At 38.2% G+C, this 22994-nt stretch overlaps 4 protein-coding genes and 1 long non-coding RNA gene across 6 annotated transcripts; 3 read left to right on the forward strand and 2 right to left on the reverse strand.

The window, feature by feature from the left end:
• Positions 1-1528: 1528 nt before the first annotated feature.
• LOC117621181 (xyloglucan endotransglucosylase/hydrolase 2-like) lies at positions 1529-6730 on the forward strand. Of its 2 annotated transcripts, XM_034351513.1 has the most exons (4): positions 1529-1880; positions 1993-2186; positions 2313-2522; positions 6338-6730. In XM_034351513.1, the coding sequence occupies exons 1-4, from the start codon at positions 1608-1610 to the stop codon at positions 6507-6509; spliced, it is 849 nt and encodes a 282-aa protein (XP_034207404.1). In that variant the 5' UTR covers positions 1529-1607; the 3' UTR covers positions 6510-6730. The 2 variants fall into 2 exon arrangements, with proteins under 2 accessions (XP_034207404.1, XP_034207403.1); XM_034351512.1 differs by lacking the exons at positions 1529-1880; positions 1993-2186; positions 2313-2522 and adding exons at positions 5234-5687; positions 5830-6023 and having other exon boundaries at positions 6137-6730.
• Positions 6731-8690: 1960 nt separating this feature from the next.
• LOC117623041 (xyloglucan endotransglucosylase/hydrolase 2-like) lies at positions 8691-10253 on the forward strand. Its single transcript, XM_034353885.1, has 3 exons — positions 8691-9094; positions 9237-9430; positions 9548-10253. The coding sequence occupies exons 1-3, from the start codon at positions 8804-8806 to the stop codon at positions 9918-9920; spliced, it is 858 nt and encodes a 285-aa protein (XP_034209776.1). The 5' UTR covers positions 8691-8803; the 3' UTR covers positions 9921-10253.
• Positions 10254-10629: 376 nt separating this feature from the next.
• On the forward strand, positions 10630-12335 carry LOC117621485 (probable xyloglucan endotransglucosylase/hydrolase protein 16). The gene is made up of 3 exons (XM_034351987.1): positions 10630-11141; positions 11267-11460; positions 11694-12335. The coding sequence occupies exons 1-3, from the start codon at positions 10863-10865 to the stop codon at positions 12091-12093; spliced, it is 873 nt and encodes a 290-aa protein (XP_034207878.1). The 5' UTR covers positions 10630-10862; the 3' UTR covers positions 12094-12335.
• A 1023-nt stretch (positions 12336-13358) lies between these two features.
• On the reverse strand, positions 13359-15797 carry LOC117622934. Its single transcript, XR_004585049.1, has 2 exons — positions 15392-15797; positions 13359-13681 (listed from the first exon to the last, which is right to left on the reverse strand). It is a non-coding gene; the product is annotated as an uncharacterized LOC117622934 (long non-coding RNA).
• Positions 15798-17450: 1653 nt separating this feature from the next.
• Positions 17451-19236, reverse strand: LOC117620542 (ribosomal L1 domain-containing protein 1-like). Its single transcript, XM_034350635.1, has one exon. The coding sequence runs from the start codon at positions 19076-19078 to the stop codon at positions 17654-17656; it is 1425 nt and encodes a 474-aa protein (XP_034206526.1). The 5' UTR covers positions 19079-19236; the 3' UTR covers positions 17451-17653.
• Positions 19237-22994: the final 3758 nt, after the last annotated feature.

Here is a 22994-nt window from a genome sequence, read left to right on the forward strand (position 1 = left end):
TTGCTGTTTGATGATATAATTTTAAGTTCTGAAGCCCTTTATATATATATAAGCTTTTGGTACGTAGGCGACTCTAGGCTTAGAGTATGACGCGTTGAAAATATGGAGGTGACCTTGCTAGCTGGCAATACTTTAAATCAAATCAAATCATAGGCTATGATACGATATGATGATGATTCTGTGAATGCTCAACATCAACTTGATGTTGAAGCTGGACACAGGTTTGCAAATTCTAGATGACTTTAGGCTAACAGAAAAAAAAAAAAAGAGGCACGCAGGAAGCAGCATAGGAAACAGTTCATACAGAGTTGAAGATATCTGTGTATTTTTTTTCTTTCTGCTTTAAAGATATCTGTGTTTTATTTTTGTATCTTTGTTTTATAATTAAAAAAAATTTTGAAAAATAAAAGGCAGGCAGCGACAAGAAGTATATAATGCTAGCTGTTGCTAGCAATCAAAGGTATGGAATGCATGTGGGAAGGGCTACTTTGAAGTTTAAATGCTAAAGTTTTCTTCATGATAAATCTTCTCGTGACCCTTTTTCTGATGCAAAGTTAAAAGTTGTGATCCGGGGTCACAATAAATAAACAGAAACATAAAAAGCTAGGCAATTTAATTTGTAAAGTTGACATTAATTAGTCATAAGTAAACATTGGCCAAAAGAGTTGTGAGAGGATTTACATGGGTTATTATTAATGAAGGTCCCCAAACTTAATTAGGGTTAGATGCATTATCGATAGCGTAGGTAGGTGGATCTTAAAAGCAACATATAATCGTGTATTTACGCTTCAGAAAAAGTGGGATCATGCACTTTCATTTATTGAATATATAAGAAAAGTGCGTGATGACTTTCTAGAGCGTGAATTATCACTTTTTAATCAAACAGAGGATTTACATGGGTTATTATTAATGAAGGTCCTCAAACTTAATTAGGGTTAGATGCATCATCGGTAGCGTAAGTAAGTGGATCTCAAAAGTAACATATAATCGTGTATTTACGCTTTAGAAAAAGTAGAATCATGCACTTTCATTTATTGAATATATAAGAAAAGTGCGTGATGACTTTCTAGAGTGTGAATTACCACTTTTTAATCAAACAGTGACATTGAGATTTTAATCCTTACCTTTTGAGCATAACCACCCAATATGCGTGCACGTTTTCTTTTTGTCCATATACATGTATTATCACATGTTTGTTTATAGCTCTAACATCTCACCAACTTAAATGCCTCAGAAACTAAACTCACAGAAATGCCCTATTTCCCATGCTGCTTCCTGCCTTATTTCTTTTTCTTTTTTAATTTCCCAAGATGCATGGTCTGCTCTGAATTTGCAAAGCTGTCTCCAGCTTCGACACAAGTTGGGTTTGCAAGCAGTCAATTCCTGTGGCTGGGGCACCCAAATAAAGCTTTCACAGAATCTAACCTAATTTGTTAACCTGTCGCCAGCTTCATCAACGCGGCATACTTGATTCTACTCTTAACTACTCGCAGGGCACCAACATATATATAAAGAGCTTCACAACTCAAATTATATCATCAAACACAAACAGCCTCACTACTCAATTCTCTTGCTTAGCTCTATCTGTCTGAAATCACAATATCAAAATGAATTCTTCCAAGGTCACTGTGATGCTTTTTCTTTCTTTTTTTGTAAGTTCTATAATGGCTGCCTCAGCTGGTAATTTCTATCAGGACTTTGATGTAACATTCGGCGATGAACGCGCTAAGATACTCAACGGAGGACAGCTTCTCACACTTAACCTTGACAAGTTTTCTGGGTCTGGTTTCAAATCCAAGAATGAGTACTTACTTGGAAGAATTGACATGCAGATCAAGCTGGTCTCTGGCAACTCAGCTGGCACTGTCACTGCATACTATGTAAGTTAACTACTTTCAGTCCTACCCTTGTTCTTCAATTATTATATTATTTTCAATAGATTTCCATAATTTCTTTGCTAATTTATGAAACGAAACACATGAATATATGCAGTTATCTTCTCAAGGGCCAACCCATGATGAGATTGACTTTGAATTTTTGGGAAACTTATCTGGAGACCCCTACACTCTCCATACCAATGTGTTCAGCCAAGGAAAAGGAAACAGAGAACAACAATTCCATCTTTGGTTTGATCCCACAAAGGCCTTCCACACCTATTCAATTGTCTGGAACAGCCAGAGGATTATGTAAGTAACACTCACCACCTTATTGAATTAATATGATTTCTATCAAACGCTTAACATAATTAACCTCTGCTAATGAATTACTTAAACAAATTACTAAAAAATATGCAACTGGTTATGTCTATGCAGATTCTTAGTAGACAACATTCCAATCAGAGTGTTCACCAACTTGGAAACAATTGGAGTTCCATTTCCCAAAAACCAACCCATGAGGATTTACTCAAGCCTCTGGAATGCTGATGACTGGGCAACAAGAGGTGGACTTGTGAAGACTGACTGGACACAAGCTCCTTTCACTGCCTCTTACAGAAACTTCAAGGTCTCCACTACTACATCTACATCTACCGACTCCTTAACAGAGCAGAGTGCATGGCAGACTCAAGGGCTTGATGCGGCAGGCCGAAACCGGCTTCGATGGGTGCAACAAAAGTTCATGGTCTACAACTACTGTTCTGACCTCAAACGCTTCCCACAAGGCCTCCCAGTTGAATGCAGACGATCGAGGTTCTAGTTTGAAAGAGAGAACAGAACCCAGATGATCACATATCCCCTGTTCTCTTGTGCAGCATTCATTTTTTGTGTTACTTATTTTCAGTTATGAAATATTCTTTCATTCATTATGCAAATAGAAATTTTGGAACAAATTATTAGCAAGTCGATTTTTTAATTCTCCTGGTCTTTTTTGTATCTTGAACTGAATTGAATTTTGGAACCAAATTTTAATAGTGATCAAATGATAATGGTTCAATGTTATCTAAGATTGCTTGACAACAACTACATTGTGGAAAACCACTTTGTTGGTACTAAATATTAGTGGGCCCCGTCCCAAAAGAGCCCAAAGAGTAAAGGCCTAGACTGTCTTAAGGAACTGCCTCAGCTTTACCTCACATTTGAGGAGGGCGAAAAAAGGTAAAGGAAGGTCGCCCATGCCCAATTAGGGTCCATGAGGCCTCGATCCAAGCTCGCTACCCAAGGTGCCTCTACTTCAGAGGCCCGCACGTGGGAGTAACAAGTGCCACAATGAGCCCATGTCATATCCCACTGACGTCTGCTGTCCTCGAAAAAGGAAAAGAGAACACGTCAACATGTCACCGATCATCCAATGAGATTATGCCACGTCATCAACAACTCAATAGTCCCACATAGAAAAAAGACAACTCATTCTCCTTATATATTTTCCAACTAAAAAAGGTAATCTGAACTTTCTCCATACTTGAGTACAATACTTTTAAAAGCCTCTTTTGAGAAAGAAAGATTGACTTAGGCATCGGAGGGTGGTCGGTGAACCCACCATCAACACACTTGACATGAAATCAAAGAACAAAACATCATACTCTTCATTAATTGATCAAGCAATGAAATGTTTTTAAATTCTTGTTTGGTTGTTCCACAAGTGGTAATTAGGTAATTATGTTAATCAACCAATGAGGTGTGTGTTAGATTGGTACAGGCTTTTGATGTGCTCCCAAATGGTCATGGGTTCAAGCCCTCATGATACCTGTTTGTTTGTGTGAGTTTCCCCTTCCCCTTCCTAACTTTGGTAATTAGTTTAAATTAGTGCCAAAGCTAATTTTCATTTCAAGTTGATAAACTTGCTCTACTTGTATAGCGTTCTTTTTCCTACTTAAATGCCATCTTTGGTGTTGGAAATATAGTAGGTGCAGGCTATGGTTCCACTAAATAAATTTAGTGTTTCATGGCATGTTATTACAATGCTTTTTTTGAGACTTTATTTGCCTCCACAAGCAGTTTGCAAAGGGGAAATATAAATAAATCTTGTCGAGACAATGAAGCCGAATGATATGTTGATGCTAGTATGCGTCTTGCACAGGACCGACCAGTCGTGTAGTAGTGAACCTTCCCATCTTGACTATCAAGACAGTCTGAGCAGTCACTGCTATTATCCAATGAATCTCTCTCTCATATTTTGAAAACATTTCTAACATTTGAGACATTACTCCTGCTTATTTCTTGTAACCCAGATCATAACTTTCACTTGGTATGACAAAAATAGTCACGAGAACGTTTATCTTGAAAGTAGCCATCTCAGGCATTGAAGAACATTCATGGACATCGACTGGTAGCAATTGCATTATCCACAAATGATGTAGCTTGAAGTGTTGCAAAAGGAAAGAAGCCACATTAAATTTATTGGAATTTCAATGTCAATGTTCTAAACATTAAGTAAACTCACGAGTCTCAATTTCAACACAACCCGTGTAGGTCTATATGTATTAGTACAAGGAACCTGCAAATAGATTCTGCTTTTTTTTTCCTTTTTTTTAGTCTCCTCTGTTTTCTAGTTACCCAAGTTTCCCTGCTAAAAAACCCTAAAATGCTCCTCTTAGGAAAAGTTATGGGTTCGAGTCCTAGCATTTATGTAGTGTGTGTAAATTTAGTATGCTATCGCCCCTCTCAATAAGAAAGTCCTCAAAAAATACCTCAATAATTTTTTTTTTCTTTTTATTGTAAAATGGGGATAAAAACCCAAAAGAACTTATCATCCTTTCTTTATTTTTTTGGAATTTCAGTAATTTTATTAATCTAAATATTGGTGCCTAGGTTTGTATATAAAGAAAAGAAAATGATAGGTATATCACATTTATATATCATATTATATACCTTCTCGCTAGCATTACAAAAAGAAAATGAGAGACGCATAATTACATCACCACCCAACCTCACCAAACGCGCATATACTTTTTCTTTTTGTCCATTTATATGTTTGTGGCCCCAACATCACCAAATGCAAAAAAGAACAAATAATAATTAAAAATGCTTCACAAGCTAAATTCTGCCTTCACATAAATTAATGTTGAGTTCCTGCTTTCTTATAAGCCTAAAAATGCAAAAACTGTCTCCAGCACAGCACTATATGATTATTAATATTATAAAAATATCAAGTCTGGCATTGCAAGTAGTCAATTGGGGAGGCACCGCCTCACTCAAATAACACTCAAATAAAGCAAGGCAGCTTTCATATATAGCTAGACTTATCGCAAACTCTATTGCCAGTTTTCAACTTATTATTCGGACGCTGCTGCCAGCTCTCTTCTGTTCAACGCGGCATATATGCATATATATAAAGAAGCTTCACAACTCAAATCATACCATCAAGATTCAAACACAAAACACCCTCAACTCAACACTCATTTCTCTTTGAAGCTAATTCTCTTCTCTTGCTAGCTCTGTCTACAATCTCACCAAATCAAAATGCCTTTTTCTTCTTCTTGTTCTAAGGTCTCAATGGTGCTTGTGGTTTCTTTGTTTGTAACTTCTCTGATGGCCATGACTGCCTCAGCTGGTAATTTCTTTCAAGACTTTGATGTAACATTCGGCGATCAGCGCGCTAAGATACTAAACGGAGGACAACTTCTCACACTCAACCTTGACAAGGCCTCTGGGTCTGGTTTCAAATCCAAGAATGAGTACTTATTGGGCAGGATTGACATGCAGATCAAGTTGGTCTCTGGCAACTCAGCTGGCACTGTCACTGCATACTACGTAAGTTTTAACTCCTCTACCCTCTTCCAATGTGATTAAGATATATAAGACTCCAGTCTTAATTCGTCCTTAAATTTTCTGTTTTATACATTTTAATTGTTGGATTGCTAATTTATGAAATGAAACACATGAATATATGCAGTTATCTTCTGAGGGTCCAACTCATGATGAGATTGACTTTGAGTTTTTGGGAAACGTATCTGGAGACCCCTACACTCTCCATACCAATGTTTTCAGCCAAGGAAAAGGAAACAGAGAACAACAATTCCATCTTTGGTTTGATCCCACAAAGGCCTTCCACACCTATTCAATTGTCTGGAACAGCCAGAGGATTATGTAAGTAACACTCACCACCTTATTGAATTAATATGATTTCTATAAAAGGCTTAACATAATTAACCTCTGCTAATCAATTACTAAAACATATGCAACTGCTTATGTCTATGCAGATTCTTAGTGGACAACATTCCAATCAGAGTGTTCACCAACTTGGAAACAATTGGAGTTCCATTTCCCAAAAACCAACCCATGAGGATTTACTCAAGCCTCTGGAATGCTGATGACTGGGCAACAAGAGGTGGACTTGTGAAGACTGACTGGACACAAGCTCCTTTCACTGCCTCTTACAGAAACTTCCAGGCCTCCACCACATCTACTAACTCCTTAACAGAGCAGAGTGCATGGCAGACTCAAGGGCTAGATGCTGCAGGCCGAAACCGGCTTCGATGGGTGCAACAAAAGTTTATGGTCTATAACTACTGTTCTGACCTCAAACGCTTCCCACAAGGCCTCCCAGTTGAATGCAGACGATCGAGGTTCTAGTTTGAAAGAGAGAACAGAACCCAGATGATCACATATCCCCTGTTTTCTTGTGCAGCATTCATTTTTTGTGTTACTTATTTTTAGTTATGAAATATTCTTTCATTCATTATGCAAATAGAAATTTTGTAACAAATTATTAATAAGTTGATTTTTTAATTCTCCTGGTTTTTTTGTATTCTTGAACAGATTTGAATTTTGGAACCAAGTTTTAATAATGATCACAATATCATCTAAGATAGCTTTGACTCAACTACATTGTGGAAAACCACTTTGTTGGTGCCAAATATTAGTGGGGCCCATCCCAAAAGAGCCCAAAGAGTAAAGGTCCAGACTACTTGAGGAACTGGTCAATAGACTACATTGGCATTACCTCGCGCTGGATGAGGCCCAAAAGAGGTAAAGGAAGGCTGCCCATGCCCAATCAAAGCCCACGAGGCCGCTAACCAAGGTGCCTTAATCTAAAAGCCCAGCACGTGGGAGTAACAAGCGTCAGAATGAGCCCATGTCATATTCCATTGACGTATGTTGTTCTCGAAAAAGGGAAAGGATATACGTCAACTTGTCACCAATGAGATGTTGCCACGTCATCGACAACTCAATAGTCCCACATCGGAAAAAGACAACTCAAATGTCTCATTCTCCCTATATTGAGTACTTTCGACTTAAAAAGATAATTTGAACTTTCTCCACACTTGAGTACAATACTTTTAAGAGCCTACTTTGAGGAAGAAAGACTGACTTAGGCATCGGAAGGTGGTCGGTGAACCCACCACGAACACATTTGACAAGGAATCAAAGAACAAAACATCATACGCTTCATTAATTAATCAAGCAATTAAATGTTTTTGAACTCTTGTTTTGTTGTTCCACAAGTGGTAATTAAGTTAATCAACCAATTGGGTGTTAGTTGGATTGGTACAGGCCTTTGGTTTGGTTTGTTCCCAAATGGTCATGAGTTCAAGCCCTTATGATATCTGTATGTGTGAGTTTTCCCCTTCCCTTTTTAACTTTGGTAATTAGGTTAAATTAGTGCCAAAGCGAAATTTTCATTTCAAGTTGATACTGCTCTACTTGTAGTTGTATAGCGTTCTTGTTCCTACTTAAATGCCATCTTTGGTGTTGGAAATATAGTGGGTGCAGGTTATGGTTCCATTAAATAAAGTTAGTGTTTCATAGCACGTTAAAGCAACGCCTTTTTTTAGACTTTATTTGCTTCGACAAGCGGTTTGCAAAGGGGAAATATAAATAAATCGTGTCGATACAGTGAATCCTAATGATATGTTGATGCTAGTATGCGTCTTGCACATGACCGACAAGTCGTGTAGTAGTGAACCTCCCCTTCTTAACTATCAAGACAATCCGACCAGCAGTGGTGGATCTGTTAAGGCGCAAGGAGATGCATAGAAAAACTATTATAGGGACTCTGCTCAGTCTGGGATGTGCACTCTAGGTGTTCGATGAAAAGCCTAAACGAAGTCAGTCTGCTGTTGTGCTACGTTGTTGTGTTGTGCTGCGTTGTTGCACAGTGCACTTGTTTTATTTATTTATTATTATTTATAAATCTTGTTAAAAATTGCACCTCCGTTAAAAAATTCATGAGTCCGTCAATGCCAACCAATCACCGCTGTTATCATCAATTTTTTTATTTTTTTTTGGAATTTCAGTAATTTTATTAATCTGAATGTTGGTGCCTAGGTTCGTATATAAGTATACAAACCACATTTATATATTATATGTGTGTACAACCTCTCTAATTGGTGGGTTCCGCCTCTTTAGAGATGGTACACAAGAGACATAATTACATCACCACCAATCTCAGCAAACGCGCATGTACTTTTTATTCTTGTCCATTTATATGTACACCAAATGCAAAAAAAGAACAAATAATAATTAAAAATGCTTCACAAGCTAAACTCTGCCTTCACATAAACTAATGTCCTGTTTCCTATGTTGCTTCCTGCTTTCTTATAAGCCTAAAAATGCAAAACTGTCTCCAGCTCAGCAAATTGGTGAGGCGCCGCCTAACCCAAATAAAGCCAGGCAGCTTCCATATGGAGCTAGACTTGTCTAATTTGCAAACCCTGTTGCCAGTTTTCAACTTATTATTCAGATGCTGCCAGCTTTCCTGTTCAACGCGGCATGTATACTCTTAAGGCCCCCCAACACTTGCATATAAAGAGCTTCACAGCTCAAATGATACCATCAAACACAAACAGCCTCAACTCAACACTCATTTCTCTTTAAAGCTAATTCTCTTCTCTTGCTAGCTCTGTCTACAATCTCACCAAATCAAAATGCCTTTTTCTTCTTCTTGTTCTAAGGTCTCAATGGTGCTTGTGGTTTCTTTGTTTGTAACTTCTCTGATGGCCATGGCCGCCTCAGCTGGTAATTTCTTTCAAGACTTTGATGTAACATTCGGCGATGAGCGTGCTAAGATACTAAATGGAGGACAGCTTCTCACACTTAACCTTGACAAGGCTTCTGGGTCTGGTTTCAAATCCAAGAATGAGTACTTATTGGGCAGGATTGACATGCAGATCAAGTTGGTCTCTGGCAACTCAGCTGGCACTGTCACTGCATACTATGTAAGTTTTAACTCCTCTACCCTCTTCCAATGTGATTAAGATATATAAGACTCCAGTCTTAATTTGTCCTTAAATTTTCTTTTTTATACATTATAATTGTTGGATTGCTAATTTATGAAATGAAACACATGAATGTATGCAGTTATCTTCCGAGGGTCCAACTCATGATGAGATTGACTTTGAGTTTTTGGGAAACTTATCTGGAGATCCCTACACTCTCCACACAAACGTGTTCAGCCAAGGAAAAGGAAACAGAGAACAACAATTCCATCTCTGGTTTGATCCCACAAAGGCCTTCCACACCTACTCCATTGTCTGGAACAGCCAGCGGATTATGTAAGTAACACTTACCACCTTATTGAATTAAAATATAATTAACCTCTTTTAGTTTACTTTACAAATTACAGCATCAATTATTAATTAAGAAACTTTCTAATACACATGCAACTGCAGATTCTTAGTGGACAACATTCCAATCAGAGTGTTCCACAACTTGGAAACAATTGGAGTTCCATTTCCCAAAAGCCAACCCATGAGGATTTACTCAAGCCTCTGGAATGCAGATGACTGGGCAACAAGAGGTGGCCTTGTGAAGACTGACTGGACACAAGCTCCCTTCACTGCCTCTTACAGAAACTTCCAGGCCTCCACCACATCTACTAACTCCTTAACAGAGCAGAGTGCATGGCAGACTCAAGGGCTTGATGCTGCAGGCCGAAACCGGCTTCGATGGGTGCAACAAAAGTTCATGGTCTACAACTACTGCTCTGACCTCAAACGCTTCCCACAAGGCCTCCCAGCCGAATGCAGACGGTCGAGGTTCTAGCGAGGCATCCAGATCATGCCACATGATCACATATTCTCTGTTCCAATGTGCAGCCTCATCATTCTTTTGTGTAATTAGTTCATTTTATGAAATATTCATTCATTCATTCCTTCCTTCTGCAAATATAGATTTTGTAGTTTCATATTATTTTGCTTTTTTTATTCTGGTCCTTGTATTCTTTTATTGTAATCCTGAATTTAGAATCAAACACTTGATTGTTTAAAGATAAAACAGTTGAAAACATGTTCATTTGAGAAATGAAGGATTGTGTTTTTCTATTTTGGGATTACATAGAGTTCAATAAGTCATGAGACCATGGTCATGTTTATGAGTGACGATTGAGCCGTCGTGTTCGTGTCCAAGTACTAGTTGATCCTAACTCGACCGTAACAGTATTTTGTCGTGATCCAAATCATAACTTGTACTAATTGGGATCCTAAATATAGTCATGAGGATGAAGAATAAAGTTTTGGTAATTCAAAGAGACATCCCATGCATTCGTTGACCCGTAGCAACAGCATTGTCCAAAAAACATGTACCTAGTTTGGCGCTGTGCCACAAGTTCAACTTGAAAAAGGAAGCCAGATTGTAATTTCAAATCAATATTCTAAATATAGCTGATCTATTCAAAGTTCAAACGCAGCAAGCACCCACAATACATAAATAAACAAAGTCATGGTGATTCAAAATAATTTTCGAAAAACTGAGGTACAATCTGAAAATTTAGATTGTATTCTCAGTTTCAATATTTTTTATCTTTATATCTAGGAACCTCTTCTCAAGTACTTTTAGAAATTTATAAGCAACATTTCTACATTTTCTGAACTGTTTTTGTTTCTGAGTAGCTTTCAAATTCTTGTTTATATAAAGTATCCTCCTAACCAATCAACTCTCTTCGAAGCTAATTATCGAGCTAGCTCTGTGTACAATCACCAAACCAAAATGTCTTCACATAAGGTCTCATTGATGTTTTTTATTTCTTTGATCATAACTTCTCTGATGGCCATGGCTGCCTTAGCTGGTAATTTCTATCAAGACTTTGACATTATGTTCGGCGATCAACGTCTTAAGATACTCGAGGAAGGAAAACTTGTCACGCTCTCCCTTGACAAGGTTTCTGGCGCTGGTTTCCAGTCCAAAAATGGATATATATTTGGAAGGTTTGATGTGCAAATGAAGATGCCACCTGGGAACTCAGCTGGTACTGTCACCACATTCTATGTAACAACTCTCAATCCCTATAGCTCTTCCATTGTGATTGCATGTGCTGCTCTAATTTTTCTGTATATATTTGCATAAGCACTGCATGCATTGCTAATTATTGAAACATATGCATGCATATGCAGTTATCTTCTTCAGGTCCAAATCATGATGAGATTGACTTGGAGTTTCTGGGCAACTCCACTGGGGAGCCCTACACTCTCCATACTAATGTCTACGCCCAAGGGCAGGGGTCCAAGGAACAACAATTCCACCTATGGTTTGATCCCACAAACGACTTCCACACCTACTCCGTTGTTTGGAACAGCAAGCGCATTATGTGAGTAACTCCTCCTCTCCTCCCCCCCCCAACATCATGGACCGTATTTCTAACCACAATGTAAACCACATCTCTAATAGGGGTCATATCGACATTGTATATTGGTATCCAATACCAAACAATATTTACCTTTAAATTAATTTTTTTAGAAGTTTCTCATTTTAACCTCTTCCGGTTTACAACATTTGTTGATTGAAAACTTTGTGATACACACGCATGTGCAACTGTTTCAGATTCTTGGTGGATGGAAGTCCAATTAGAGTGTTCAACAACTTGGAATCACTTGGCCTTCCATTTCCTAAAAATCAATCCATGAAGATTTATGCAACTTTCTGGAATGCTGATGACTGGGCAACACAAGGTGGGCGTGTGAAGACTGACTGGAGCCATGCTCCTTTCTCTGCCTCCTACAGAAACTTCAACATCAATGCTTGCCTTGGGTCACAAGAATCACCATCATCATCTTGCTCTACATCTACCAATTCCTCAGCATGGCAGAACCAAGGGCTTAATGCTGCAGGCCGGAACAGACTTCGATGGTTGCAACGCAAGTTCATGGTCTATGACTACTGCACTGACCGTCCTAAGTTCCCGAAAGGTCTCCCACGCGAATGTAAGCATTCGAGGGTCTAGATTTCTTCTAGAGACGCCACCAGATGCCAAATGATCTAAGCTAGCTCTCTAAATTATAGAAACGGAGACCAAATCATTAGATGATAATAGTTCAAACTTCTCCAACAATGCCATTGGGTTTCGTGTCAAAATTGAGCTTAATAAATTCAGGACTACAGCTACCCAGTTCCTTGAGCAAAAATACTCAAAATCCAAATCAGTCCTGCATATGTAATATCAATATAAAGATGCAATCTTCGGGACACTTCGTTTTCTTTTCCTGCTTAATTCTTGTAACCCAGATCGCAACTGTTACTGGGCAGGACAGAAATAGTCCCGAGCACAATCTTCATGAAAAAAGCTTTTGGCTTTAGCATTTGAAACTTTGACTGGTAGCAAATAGCAACGGCACTATCCACAATTGATGCAGGAAGTTTGTCGCTTTGCCACAACTTTAAGTTAACAAAAGGAATTTAACTATCGATATTCTAAACATTAACTCACTCACGAGTGTCAAGTGCAATCTGCTGTGTAGGTATCTACAGAGAGGGATCAGGACCACCACCAGAAAACCTGTATCCAGCTCTGAAAGAAGCTTATGCCAAGGACAATTGGGGCTGTCCCTGCAGAGTCAACGACTAATTTTCCAAGGCCTCAAACTTCAACTTCAACAGCTCTCTTCCAGTCCTACACTCAATGCTCATTTATGTAACGAAAACGAAAGATGTCATCTTTCTGTCCATAAGCTTTTGCTTCTATATTCGCAGGAACTATTCCTCTACCAGACTTGCAAACAGTTAGAGAGGAACAGGGGAGGACCACTTAGAAAACAAAACCCAACATATAAATTTTCTGATGTCTACAGAGCCTTTATCTCTAACCTCTGTGCACTAGTTTCAATTCTCACTTCTCTCTCTTAACACACACCTTCACATTAGCTTTTGTCAAGTGGTTGTTGTGGCTCTGACATTTCAATTACTCAACTGGTGATTTCCACTGCTGCACCAATATAAGTGCCTGGCCAACCCAGTCTGCATAATTTCTCCATTCTCATGGCTCTTTCCTTTCTGTTTCATCTTTATCTGCTAGAGTGTCTCCAATCTTCAATTTCAAATTTGGCAAGCTTTAATCTCCCGGGTTTTTTTTGGGACAAAGAAAATCTTGATTTTCTAATTCTAGTTCATGATTTACAATACATCTCACCACAAAAAAAGAACAGTCGAGACGGAAATTAAGATTACAAAAAAAGAAGTGTCACATTCCAATATATAGCAAAAGAGAACTCGGAAGGGGAAAATAAAATTTAGATTTCTTCACGATGAATCAGATACAACGTAGTCAATACAATTACAGAATCAGCCTATGGAATGACCATAGAGTTTCAGTACAACGACTACAATACAAATTACGTCAAGATCTCTGAATTCTTCCACAAGAACTATCAAATTGTAACATTTTTTAAATGCACAACGGACCAATAGCTTCATTCCCTACTCCACACACCACTTATCGCTTAACGTACTCCAGCAGTGATGTGCAGAATTGCGAGCTCACTCCTGTATGAAACTTGAACCATTCAAAGTCCATAAAGCATGCATCACTGCTACCTCTGGCATTGAAGACAACAGAATTGAATGAGACAACTCCAAATACCATAAACAGAAAATATTATTTCCTCAAATTTAACAAAAGCACAATCTGCAGCCCACAAAACAGTCAAAAAGCCAAATGCACCCAAACCAACTTTTTAGCCAGACTTAATAGGGAAACAATGATGCCTTTCATGAAATAACTCTGAGGTTTGCAACATTCATATATCAGTTTTGTAGCCATCTATTTTCTCACACACAATTCACATGAAAACCTTCGAGCAACATTGTTCTTCCTTCTTAATAAGTTTCAGTTGTAAATAAAAACAGTCCGATGACTTCAAGCCTAACATCTCCCATTTCCCTACAAGACCATATAATCACACAAGGAGAACAGGGGAACCAAGACTGATAGGAATCTATCTTAATCAAGGCATCAGTTTTCAGGTGTGGCCCCTCTAGACTTAACCTCTTATTCTTTCAGCTCTACCAGCCTATGGACGACTTCTTCAGAAAAACCTCACAATGACATAAATGGAGGCAATTATTGAATCCTGATAAATTTAATCAGGTTACTTCCGGACCTCATCACAGAAACAGACCTTTGTCGCCTGCTTCAACTTTCTGTTTCGCTTGAAACCTCACAGGCTTTTTATTGCTTTCTTTAGCCGAAGATTGAATTTCTGGTTTGATGCCATTTACTCAGTACCAAGAACAACCTCCAGGAAAGAAAAGGGAAAAAAGCCACTGGGCACTAAGCTCGTTGCAACTATTCTTCTCTCAAACCACTGCACACCATTAATATTCAAATCAAGTTGAATACTATTGACAAGATGCATTTGTTCTCCATTATTTATTACAGTCAAGGTAATTAATTCTAGCCTTAACAGTGATTCTGACCATATAACTTGTACATAAGGGTAGCCAGGAGGTGGCCTGGAGGTCCTTAGCAGATATATATCTCTTCCCTTTCAAACTCTGCAGAGCTATTTGTATCAGATGTCCTTGGTGCAGATATTAATTTCCACTGCTCCTTCTCACCTTGTTTCAAACTACATGCTTTGATGCGGGTAGATGAAAAGGGGTGCTCCAGTGTTGTAGAGATTATTAGGCAAGGCTTTCTATGTTTCCTAAAGTTCTTTGCGCTTTCAGTCATGAAATAGCATGTCACAGAGTTTTGAATTGAAAGGCAAAGGAGCTACTATCACATTGGCATTTGATTTGTACTTGCAAAGTGTATGATTTCTCTCTCTCAAACCATTAACTCAAGAAACCCACACCACTTTGCAACAGTGACCCATACAACAAAGATTCATAATACTTGGAATAATGGAACCCATTAAACACCAAAAATTCAGATTTCAGAATGCAACATTGTTCAGCATTCGGTAGGGTTATCAAAATTATCTAAGCAATAAAGATATATACCCACCCATATGAAACAAGAGAAAAACTTGCTGGAAATGTAAATTTCAAAAGGACCCAAATATGCGAATCTTTCCTTCTTCCTTTTATAAAATCTTTCCATCATTTGGGACCAGAGAATGAAACCCATTAACTCAATCGAACCCATGAGCACCAATGTGACTAATAAATTCAAGTTGAGGACTTTCCCTCTTGGATGGTTCAATGCAACCCAAAACAACAGCAACACAGCGGAAAAAAAAAAAACAATAACAAAAGAAGAGAAATAAATTTGTGCACTAAATGAGAAACCCAAAAGCAGTTACCTTGAAGATTGGAGACAGCTTTCCAATGAGATGTGCCTCCAGGACAAGGAAGAAGAGCCATGACAAAGAGATTGGGTTGGAGTTGCAGCTACCATTGTTTCTTGCTTTTTGGTTTTTTGTTTTCCTTTACACTTTCACTTGGTTTGATTCGCTCTCTCTCTCTCTCTCTCTCTCTCTCTCTCTCTCTCGATCGACAAGATATATAGTCTATGCGTGGGTGCTTCTTTGCTGTGTCTGTAGGTTTAAGGAGGGTTTTAGGATTTGCACGAATTACGAGAAGGCTTAAACTTTGACTGTTCCTCTCCTGCCCCTCCCGCCAAATTTTCTTGTCGGCTGCCCTTCAGTCCAGTCCAGTCCATTCTACAGTAATTTCAGTCGGACCAATTAATTTTTAAAAAAATTTTAAATTTTCTATCTTTCTTGTCCCTTGCCATCTAAATTGTTAGCAGAAGAAACACCTAATTGTTTATTAGTATTATTACTTTACTTTGAGAAATAACTCCTCTCTTAATATTGTGGTTAAGATCAAAACGTTATTGACCATTAAACCAAAACAGGGCAGTATTTTTTTTAAATTAAAAAGTAATATTTGGCAAAGGGGAATTGAATAAGGACCTCAGGTGCAAGATGTTACTCTAAATCACTCGAGCTAAAAGTCATTTACAAGAATGGCTGTGATTGTGATTGAGCCTAGTATGCTTCTGTAAAAGCTTCACTCCACATCATGCCAACCTGATCCAAACAGATTTCTTAGAAACCTTAGATACTCATCTTTTTATCTTGGTGATATGTATAGCCAAAATGGTAAATATCTTACCCTGTGTCCTGTTATCACAAACCAAACTAGAATCCTAGCTTGATTGGCATTAAGCGCTGCCCTGTGTTCAAATTGTTTTTTTTTTTCTTGTTTTTTTTGGGTAGCATGCCTTCAGATAGGATCTTGCAAATGAATCTGTTCTAAGGTGAGCACAATGTTGCCTTCAGATTGGACCTTGCAACTGAATTTACTCACATGTTGACCAACCTTCTGGTATTTGTAAGCATAGAATACTACCAAGCTAGAGGGTTAACTCTCATTATAAATGCAATTTCTCTGTAAACAATCCATGGTTTTTTATTTATGAGAAAGCAATCCACGTTGATTTGTGAAGAAAAGAAAGCAAAAGTCAATCCATGCAGTCTTAACTCTTAACCAAGACACAAAACCACTCCCTGAAATACCAAAACAGACAAGGTGGCTGCATAAAGAACACATATATGGTTCCCTCCTGCTTGAAGTTGCAAGATTTATGCATTCGACTACTTCAAAGTAATCAAGAGATGAGAAGATTTAAGGAAGTATCAGTAGTAATACGATGCAGAGTTCCAATGATATTAAATGTTAACCCCATACTTCTGTCTGCGAGAGTTCATCAGATAAATGAGATAACAGTGCTCAGAGTAGGGTTTTGCAGACCTTGAACAAAATCAGCAGACAACTCATGGACAAGGAATATTGACTGAGTTACACCTCCTATATACATTCCACAATTATTCTAATTCAATACACCAGGTATGAAGGAGCAGTTCAATCAATTTGAAAGGCTTGCATGATATTAAGCTACACATTGCTGCACTTAAAATGAAGAACCAGATTATGCAAAGAAATGCTGTGATGATCTGTTGATTTGTAACTATAACACATCATCAAGGGACCTTGTTAATATGCTTGAATTATTCATGCTCTAATCATAAGTGATTTGTCAATCACTAAGTGGCTAATGGAATGAACTATAAACAAAGGAATGGATTTGCTAATAAAAAATAATTTTCAATTAGTCGTCATCATTCTGCCATCACTTCTCCAGATCACTTGTAACTACTATTGATTGCAAATAAGGAAACAAACTCCCGAAAATTATACAGAGATTGTTTTCAGCACTCATTTTCATTCGTTGAAGTTTCAAGGTCTCACCCTCTTGGAAATAGAGATGCAAATTCACCCATGATGGGGAAGTAATAGACTCAGAGTGACTCAACCTTAGTTCAAAATTCAGATTTAAGCACATGCACAAACAAATAGAAACATAACCATTTTGTATGATCGCCATAACGAAGACATAAATCAAATAGGCAAAGTCAATTCATAAAATAAGAAAAAGATCATAACATCAATACCACAATAAAATACTGAACAATCAAAATTTCTGCCAAACAGACTTATCATGGACAGCCATACTTGCTCGGATGTGTTGAATCCCGTCTGTAGCCTGCTATGCTGAATTACTCTATTGCTTTCTTACTTCTCTTAGCCATCTTCGGCTTTGCTTCTCCGCTCTTCAACTTCTCATGTTCACTCTTCCTCTTCTCCTTCTTTCCAACAGACTCTTCGCCCTTGACTGGCAAATCATCTGCTTTCATCTTTGTAACATCTTGTTTCTTCCCCTTCGAAGACAACCCATCTTTCTTATGCTTGACAGTGGCATCATCTTCATCTACCATCTTAGCCAACTTTTTCAACTGTTTCTCAACAGGAACCTCATCATCTCCATCTTTCACCTTAGCCGACTTTTTCAACTGTTTCTCATTGTTAAACTCACCCTTTTCCCCATTTAATTCAGCATCATCTTTCACCTTAGCTGATTTCTTCAACCTTTTGTCACCCTTAGACTCACCAACAACCTTTTCCTTCTTCCTCTTCTTCTTCCCCAATTCACCATTACCCGGTTCTTCATTCTCAGTTTGCTTACCTTCTCCAATATCCCCATCAGCAACCACTTCATCATCATCAAGCACCTCACCAGCATTGCTATCCATATACCTCACTTCATGAATTCTACCCTTCTTCTTACTCACTTTCTCACTCTTCAAACTCTTACTCTCAGACTTAACAACCTTTTTCACTTCCTCATCACTCTTAGCTCCCTCAATCTTCAATGTCAAATCGGGCACGGCCTGGTAAACCGGCAATGCAAGCGACTCCAGAAACTTCAAGTGAAATGACCTCACATCCCTCCACTTCTTAGGCACAATCTCCACAATCCCATTAATCGCCGCAAGCACATTCTCCACAATCTCATCAACGCTCATCGACACCTTCGCTACCCTGACCACGCTGCACGTCCCGGTACTCAAGAACAACAAGGCCGACCCACATGCCTTGTCAACCTGCTCTTTCCAATTCTTGTGCTCCAAGTCCACAGGAACCGGAATCTTCTTCTTCTTAAAAAACTGCTTCCCCAAATACTTCGGAAGCAAAGGCACAATCCGCCTATCAGCCAAAAACATATCATAAGAATACAACAGCTTCCTCTTGGCTTCAAAGGGCACGTAATCAGTCTTGAGCTTCGAAAGCTTCAAAATTTTCGAGATGGGTATGTTCTCGGCCTTGATTTTCTTTTGGATGAAATCCTTGGTGAGATTGGACTTGGGTCCATCGTCGTATATCAAGCAGAGCTCGGAGAGCTGAGAATGGAGACGATTTGGGAGAGGGACTTTGTAGGCGTTTATGCGAGCCTTTGGTGGGATTTTCTTGAGGGTGAGAACGAGATAGGCGAACTCGTCGGATTCTAAGAGATCCGGTTTCTCGGTCTGCAACTTGGAGTTTCGCCATTTGAGGAGGGCATTTACAGCTTTCCGCACCGTCTTGGTGATGACTTTGGTGGGTTTGGTTGTGGAAGCTGTAGGAGCCGGAGTGGTCGTAGCCATGGAGGCAGAGGAAGAGAATGGGGCACAGAAAAAGGGGTGGTCGAGAGAGAAGACAACTCGGGAAAGACTGGAACTTTGGAGGTTTTGGTTTTAGGGTTTTTGGAGACAGCAAAGCTTGAGAATTGTAATGTAAAATTGGTCTAACTTTGGTTTGTTATGGGCCCACATTGAATTGGGCTTGAGACTTTGGGCGTGGAGTTGTTACCGCAAAGAAGCCGATATATTACAAAAGCCGACCAAGATCTGCGGTTTCTCATACCGACCGCAATCTACAGTTATGCGGCGGTACCATAAATCCAAAAATTGCGGTATACCGCACTAACCGCAATATATTTAATATTAATTTAAATAAACATTTATGGTACTTAAACAAAGAGGAGAGCGAGAAGGAGATACAGACACGGCATAGAGCTTTCTCACTTCAATCTCGAACTCTGAACTCAAAGCTATCTCTCCTCTCCTTGTCTCTGATATCTCGTCGACCTTTCTCTGCTCTCTGTCTTAGTCTCTCACTATGCTCCTCTCTACTGTTCTCATCGCCAGGGGCGGATCCACATAGGGGCAAGAGGAGTTAATTGACCTCTGCAAGCCCGAAATCCACCATTGGAGGCGAAGATGTTGACCCCTGCAAATTGCCCCTAAACTGCTTGATGAAATGCTCTAGAGGGCACAGCACAGCAGATAGATTACTTTATTTTCATTTTCAACATTTAAGTAAATGTCAAAGACATTACTTAAGTTTACAATGTAAATAAGGAAGTACCCCCCATTTGGATTCAAATAAAAATACTAGAAAATCAAATTCCCACCAAATCAAAATATGAAAAATTGGTTGTAGTGTAAAATACGATTTAGGCTAAAAATGATGGCTCATTAAGTCAATATATACTTCATACTAAAATTCAATAAAATCAAGTTTTCTTATTTGATGTGTAAGGAATAAAAGCCGCCAAAAATTATCTTGAGAAAATTATTATTCTGAAAAATTATTTTTCATACTTTGCCAATATTTTTACGTAAAACAATTTTTCATGTATGATATGAATGCACGAAGGAACCTAAGGTCAATCTAGATAAAAAGCCTTAGATATTAAATCCACAAAGAGTTTTACAAGAATAACCTAACTCTTACGTATTGAATAAATATTTGCTTGAATAAGCTCCCCCTAAGACAGTACTCATAAGGGTCCAAAGTTTGAGAGTTAGAACGCAGATAAAGCCCCGTATCAAAACTATGACGAACCTAAAAAATGACGTTAATGCCCTAAAATGATCATGATTGCGCTAAGATATGCCAGTTCTTATGTCGAATTAAACGAGACTCCTTAGGAGGCGAAGATGATTGCACTAATTTTTTGGTTTATTATCACATTCTTAGAGATATTTCTGGCGTATTGCAATGTGTGTCTATTTTTTGAAGTTGATGCAATTCTCTTTGATAATGAACATGAGTATTTTGTATGGTTTTATCTATTAACTATGAATTAGAGTATTATTGTTTCATTTCAACGGGTCTATTTGTATATAACTTTTTTTAACCTTTTACACGTTGACCCTCGAAATGAAAATTTCTGAATCCGCCACTACTCACCGCCACCTCTCTCTTTGAACCTTCTCTGTGTTTCAAGTGGAAAGGCCCTAATCTAATTGTCAAAAGTTCAAAACATATTTTCAAGAAATATTGCACCTATAAAAAAGATAAGTTTAACAAAGCAAAAAAAACTTGGGAATTGGGAACTGGGAGGGAGGCAGGGACACGTGAAAGAAGAGGAAAGGTAAGATAGGTAGGTGTTGGTCCTTTAAGGAAAATAATATTGTATTTTAATCAAATATGTAAATGAAAAGAAAAGAAAACAATGTAAGTATATATATATATATATATATATGTAATACATACTAGTCTTTCTGCATGCGCTTCCGCTAGTAGAACAGGTTTTTTTTTTTAAATCACGCTCACTATGCGCGACTTATAAAATTTCGTAAATATTTTTTCGCAATTGTATTCATATAGATGTTTGTTTCAACAATTTCATATTTAAATCGAATGCATATGATATATCGTCTTAAAAGTTTTCATTTATCCACCATATTTTTCTAGACGTCCATCTTAATAGTTTAGACGCTATATGAAACTGTCTTGTTTTGGAAAATAGGTTCTCTTTTTTTTTTTTTCTTTTTTTTTTGGAAAACTTGTTCTTACACCACAAGCACAGTACTTTCCATACCAAAAGCACAGTACATTCCTAAAACACCCCATTTCATGCCAATTCCAAAGTCTTCAGCTTCAATTCGTCTGATCCACCATTCCCTCCAAAGAAGAACCTTACAATAAGCATCCACAACACCACCAATACTGTCCAAAGAACCTTCTCTCTACGTTTTGCCTTTGCTAGTGAATTCTCCAACTTATCCCACGATTTTAGCAGGCCCGGAATCGCAACTTTAGACCTTTCACACATTTTCACATCATACCAAATCCAGAAATCACAACCTCCTCTACCCTGCACAAAACCCACTATGTAAATTCATATTTGTAGCTGCTACAATTCAAAATCTAAGATTTTGCATAAAATCCAGTTTTTTACCTTCGCACATAGAGCAAATTGCCTCCAAGGATTCGAAATTGTCCATGAGGTTTGGATTCTCGCACTCTTACCACACCAACACACCGTCGCCTTACGCTCCATTTCTCCTTCGTTTTCTGGGTTAACGAACAGTCGAATAAACCTTTTGGGCAGCTCACTTCTTCAAAATCATAGCTCTCAGCTCTCAGCTATGTCGTTTTAGGATTTAGGTTAAAACTGAGGTTGAGGACGACTTTTGGGGATTTTTGTGAAATTGGGCCTCAATTACTTTTTTTCTTTTTTCTTTTTTGAATTGTCGAAACCCAAAAATACCCTTCAACTGTCATACACGGAATGGTCAAACCGCTAGTGGGGTGGGTCCCACGGGTGTAATAAGTCCATAAATTTACACATTTATGTACTCTTTATACTTAGTTTTTGTAGGAGAATTTGGTTTAAAAGGGACTTATTACTTTATTTTCTCAATTTTCAGCTTTCTGGAGCAAGTAAATGGTTTTCAATGGAAATACGACTTTTTGGTGAGTTTTAGTACAAGACCAGTTGGAGATGGAAGCTAAGATCTTGAAGATGATTGTGGAATTTTTGGAGCGGCCAATGAGAGCAGTCTTTGAAGTTAAGTTAGCATAAGGTGCAATCCCGTCAAAACTGTGCTATTGTGGAAGAATGACTATTTGAAGACTTTCCTAATTTTACCTCAAGGTGTGCGATATATGGCTGAAAAGATAAGACAAAGACCTACAATATACATATTTTTGCCTAATTTTCTTGGAAGAGGAATGACCCCAAACATGCGTGCAAAGTAACTGATTTGTTATCCCAGTCCAAGTAGGAAGATGAGTCAATTACTTACCCATTTTGGATTTATGTTTTAATTATGTTTTTCTTTATTTTTGGGCTGCCGTAAAAGCCCAGCTATGGTAGGAACAGACGTGTGGTGTTCTATTTAAGCATGAGAAACAACTCCTTTGGGAGTTACACACGCAAAGACTATGAGAAATTGGAGACACCGAAAGAGTACCGCAATTGGCTAAGTTTTATTGTTTCTTCCTTATGTTTTTGTTTATGCCAAATTCTATGATTATGTGTAACTAATTTTCTTTTGCTAGGGCATGATGTAGCCCTAGTATGATAATCTAGTTTTCTTATTTTACCTATCTATTGATTGCCATTTGATGTTGGATTCTTAATCACTGTGCTTAATAACTTGGTTGATTATCTTGATGCTTGATCACCATCTAGACTTTTAATTGAGTTAATCAGATGCAAATTAGAGTAAATACCATACTTAATTTGAGGCTCGCTTCTTGTGATTAGGATTTGTAATTCGTCTA

This window comes from Prunus dulcis, chromosome 3 (assembly GCF_902201215.1).
Source record: "Prunus dulcis chromosome 3, ALMONDv2, whole genome shotgun sequence".
Taxonomy (NCBI): Eukaryota; Viridiplantae; Streptophyta; class Magnoliopsida; order Rosales; family Rosaceae; genus Prunus; species Prunus dulcis.